Source organism: Garra rufa, chromosome 1 (assembly GCF_049309525.1).
Source record: "Garra rufa chromosome 1, GarRuf1.0, whole genome shotgun sequence".
NCBI lineage: Eukaryota > Metazoa > Chordata > Actinopteri > Cypriniformes > Cyprinidae > Garra > Garra rufa.
Window position 1 is genome coordinate 52,847,820 of NC_133361.1, and position 4,635 is coordinate 52,852,454.

Genomic DNA, 4,635 nt, shown 5'->3' on the forward strand with positions numbered 1-4,635 from the left:
AGAAAATCTGTGGAGGGAGCCTCGAAACCTTAATGATTTGGAGAGGATCTGCAAAGAGGAGCAGGACAAAATCCCTCCTGAGTGGCCAACTACAAGATCCTTTTCTGGATTTATTTTGTTATTCTGTCTCTCACTGTTCAAATAAACCTACCATTAAAATTATAGACTGATCATTTCTTTGTCAGTGGGCAAATTACTTTTCCCCCTCACTATATACTGTATATACACTGCCCTCCAAAAGTTTAGAAAACACCCCTGGCAATGTGTGGTTTTGGACGATATCAGCATAGTGTGAATCATCTTTGGGCAATCCTTCAGAAGACGTGGGGTAATTCATCAAGTCAATGTTTGAATAAACTGACAGCTTGGATGCCCAGATTATGCAGAGCTGCAAAAGCTGCTAATGGTGGATTTTTTGATGAAAAATGTAAGATTTTTCTATGTATAAACTGTTTATGTAATTGTGTGTTGTCCTATAATAGTGCAAAATTATCACAGATTAAAAATGATTCATGCCAATACTGTCCAAAACCTTTTTTCCAAATTGGAAATTTGGAGGGCAGTGTATACTGTCAAAAAGCTTGTTTGGACTACAGTTCAATAAAAAAGGACGAATGAAAGTGGTATTTCACCCAAAAATGAAAATTTTGTCATTACTCACCCACATGTCGTTCCAAACCCTTTAGACCTTTGTTCATCTTCAGAATACAAATTAAGATATGTTAAATGAAACCCGAGAGCTTTCTGACCCTCCATAGGCAGCAGCACAACTAAAATGTTCTCAGACATCTGGAAAAAAATAGACTGTAGGCATAGTGGGACTCTCGAAAACAGTGGCAGATGGTGACATGGGTGAGAAGAATTGTTGAATAAAATAATTGTTTTTGTTTTCTCTGTGCAAAAAAAGCATTGTTGTAGCTTCATAACATCACGGTTTAACCACTGATGTCTCAGATTATTTGAACAATGTCCTTACTACATTTTTGGACCTTGAACGTGTCAGTTGCGTTGCTGTCTATGCAGGCTCAAAAAGCTTTTGGATTTCATCAGAAATATCTTAATTTGTGTTTCAAATATGAACAAAGGTCTTACGGGTTTGAAACAACATGAGGGTGAGTAATTAAAGGGGTAGTTCACCCCAAAATGAAAATTTGATGTTTATCTGCTTACCCCCAGGGCATCTAAGATGTAGGTGACTTTGTTTCTTCAGTAGAACACAAACCAAGATTTTTAACTCAAACCGTTGCAGTCTGGTAGTCATATAATGGCAGTGGATGGGCACCAAACCTTTGAAAGTGGACAGTATTTATATCATTGTTTGAGTTAAAAATCTTTGTTTGTGTTCTACTGAAGAAACAAAGTCACCTACATCTTGGATGCCCTGGGGGTAAGCAGATAAACATCAAATTTTCATTTTTGGGTGAACCATCCCTTTAATGACAGAATTGTCATTTTTGCGTGAACTATCCCATTAAAATGTAAATGTATGTAATGTAAATGTAAATGTTTTGATACCAAAAAAAAATCTCTCTTTTCCTGCAGACGCTGATGAACAGTATCACAACGTTCTCATGCCAAGCATTTATGGAGTCATCTGCTTCGTCGGCATAATAGGCAACTGCATCGTCATCTACACCATCGTAAAAAAAAATAAATTCAGAGCGCAACAGACGGTCCCTGACATCTTCATCTTCAGCCTATCGATCGCAGATCTTCTGTTTCTCCTAGGCATGCCGTTCCTCATCCACCAGCTGGTGGGAAATGGATCCTGGTGTTTCGGCGCCACCATGTGCACCGTTATCACAGCGCTGGACTCCAACAGCCAGATTGTGAGCACCTACATTTTAACAGTCATGACTTTGGATCGATACTTGGCCACGGTTCACCCCATCCGCTTCAACCACATACGCACTCCATGCGTGGCTGTTGCAGTGGTGGGTCTGGTGTGGATCCTCTCGTTGCTGTCTATCACTCCGGTGTGGATGTACGCTGGCCTCATGCCCCTGCGGGACGGATCGGTGGGATGCGCTCTGCTCCTTCCCAATCCGGCTACAGACACGTACTGGTTTACTCTCTACCAGTTTGTGCTGGCGTTCGCACTGCCGTTGGTGATCATTTGTGTGGTGTTTTTTAAGATCCTCCAGAACATGGCTGCAACGGTGGCCCCACTTCCACAACACAGCCTTCGCGTGCGCACTAGAAAGGTCACTCGGATGGCCGTCGCCATATGCCTAGCATTCTTCATTTGCTGGGCGCCTCACTATATCTTGCAGCTGGCACATCTAAGCGTGCAGCGGCCTAGTTACGCCTTTTTGTATGCCTATAACGTCGCCATTAGTATGGGCTACGCCAACAGTTGCATCAACCCGCTGCTCTACATCATGCTGAGCGAAACCTTCAAAAGGCAGTTCATCGTCGCTATCCGTCCGGCGCACAAAGACTTCAGGGTTGATCCGGCTGATGCGAGCATGAGTCTCCGTTTGGCCCCTGACGGAGGGCAGCAATCTCAATCTTCCCGAGAGCTTCTGCCGGTTACTGTGGCTGTTCACTGAAACAGCACTGACTCATGCTGAACTCATTTTTTTGTGTCTTTAATGAGAGCGCAGCTGAAAAAGACGTCTATGAAGAGTCTTGCAGAATTGCTCATTAACAGTACGTGCTTGGAAATGCGTCTGTGATGCGCTTTCCTTGGAGTATTTCTGTGTGGTGAAATAGAAATGAAGTATACACAATCTAATTATAGCAACACTTTCACACTGTAGTGATTCAATACCTTGCGGTAAAATATACAGCCATTTGTGTTCTTTAAAATAAGGCTACTTTTAAGTCTCTTTGGCTTACCAAGGATGCATTCATTTGTCCATTTAAAATAAGTGTTTTCTAGTTTGATATATAAATACATTGCTGTTCAAAAGTAAGATTTGTCATTTTTTTTAAAGAAGTCATTTCTGCTCGGTCAAGGCTGTTAATTTGATTAAAATTACAGAAAAAAATATTGTAATATTGTGAAATATTATTGCAATTTAAAATAGTGGTTTTCTATTTTATTATACTTTAAAATAGAATTTATTTCTGTGATACAAGGCTGAATTTTCAGCATCATTACTGCAGTCTTTAGTTTCACATGATCCTTCAAAAATCATTCTAATATGCTGATTTATTATCAATGTTGGAAACATTTGTGCTGTTTAATATTTGTTTCGGAACCTGTGATACTTTCTTCAGGATTCTTTAAACGCATTTATATAAAATAGTAATCTTTTGTAACAATTTACACTACTGTTCAAAGTTTGGGGTCAGTAAATTCTAATTTGAAAGAAATTAATACTTTTATTCAGCAAGGATGGATAAAAAGTGTGATTCATGCTGTTCTTTTAAACCTTTTATATCAAAGAATCTTAAAAAAATCACAGGTTCCAAAAAAATATTAAGCAGCACAACAGTTTTTAAATTGAATAGTAAATCAGCATATTAGATTGATTTTTGAAGAATCATGTGACACTGAAGACTAGAGTAATGATGCTGAAAATTCAGCTTTGCACCACAGAAATAAATTATATTTTAAAGTATATTAAAATAGAAAACTGTTATTTTAATTTGCAATAATATTTCAAAATATTACGGTTTTTTTTCTGTATTTTTGATCAAATAAATAAGTTAGTAAAATATATGAAATGTATTTATTCCTGTGATGGCAAAGCTGAATTTTCTTTAGCGAGTCTTCAGCATCTTATGATCCTTTAAAAATCATTCTAATTTGCTATAAAATGACTTTTTAAAAAATATATTATTGTTATTAGTGTTGAAAACAGGCTGATATTTTTGTGGAAAAAGTGATACATTTTTTTAGTATTCTTTGATGAACAGAATGTCTTAAATGCCACTTCTGACATGATGAATAAAATAATTAATTTTCTCTGCAGCTCAATAATGTGATCCACTCACATAGAGGCATATGAATATGACAGGTCTATTTTCTTTTTTATCTGTCTTATGTCAATAAATGTGTCACATTTTCTACCTCAAAAGAGACTTGCTGGTTTTACATGATTTGAAACACAAAAAGTATTGTGAAGTCATTCAAATGATTCTTCTGAGGTGTCTTTAAACTAGCTCACTGCTTTTTGTTGGAACCACAACTCTTGTTTTTGATGTCAGTGTATGTGATTGTACTCGTTTTTGATATTATATGTGTTATGTTGTCCTCTTTGAACATACTGATGTATTAAATATTATACTTTGTCTGTACATGTAAATATCTTTACAAAATGTGCTTTGTTATAAGTCTGTATCAATATGAAGTTACAGGTTGCTATGGCATTACATAGCTTTCAGGCCTTTGTTCTTCTGAAAAGAGAATGTAATTTGAATGGAAAATAGTTTTTCTCCATTAAATGGGCATATGCTTTTATTGAAATCAACATATAATGTATACTCTCATCAAAGCAGTTCTAAGCGCTCCATTTCCTCTCATGATTGCAGTGAAAAAAACGACGAAACAAGTGTGTTGCTCAGAAACTGCCTTGGAGTTTTATAACACCCCTTCTGTGTAACACGCCTGCAGTATTGTGTATGAATTTATGATTTGATCTCATATGCTTGTTAATGGGGGCTCATTAAGGCAACACCTATATA

At 37.1% G+C, this 4,635-nt stretch overlaps 1 protein-coding gene across 1 annotated transcript; it reads left to right on the plus strand.

Annotated features, from left to right (window-relative positions):
- The first annotated feature begins 1,548 nt into the window (after nt 1-1,548).
- mchr1b (melanin-concentrating hormone receptor 1b) lies at nt 1,549-4,345 on the plus strand. Its single transcript, XM_073833550.1, has one exon. The coding sequence runs from the start codon at nt 1,572-1,574 to the stop codon at nt 2,550-2,552; it is 981 nt and encodes a 326-aa protein (XP_073689651.1). The 5' UTR covers nt 1,549-1,571; the 3' UTR covers nt 2,553-4,345.
- Nucleotides 4,346-4,635: the final 290 nt, after the last annotated feature.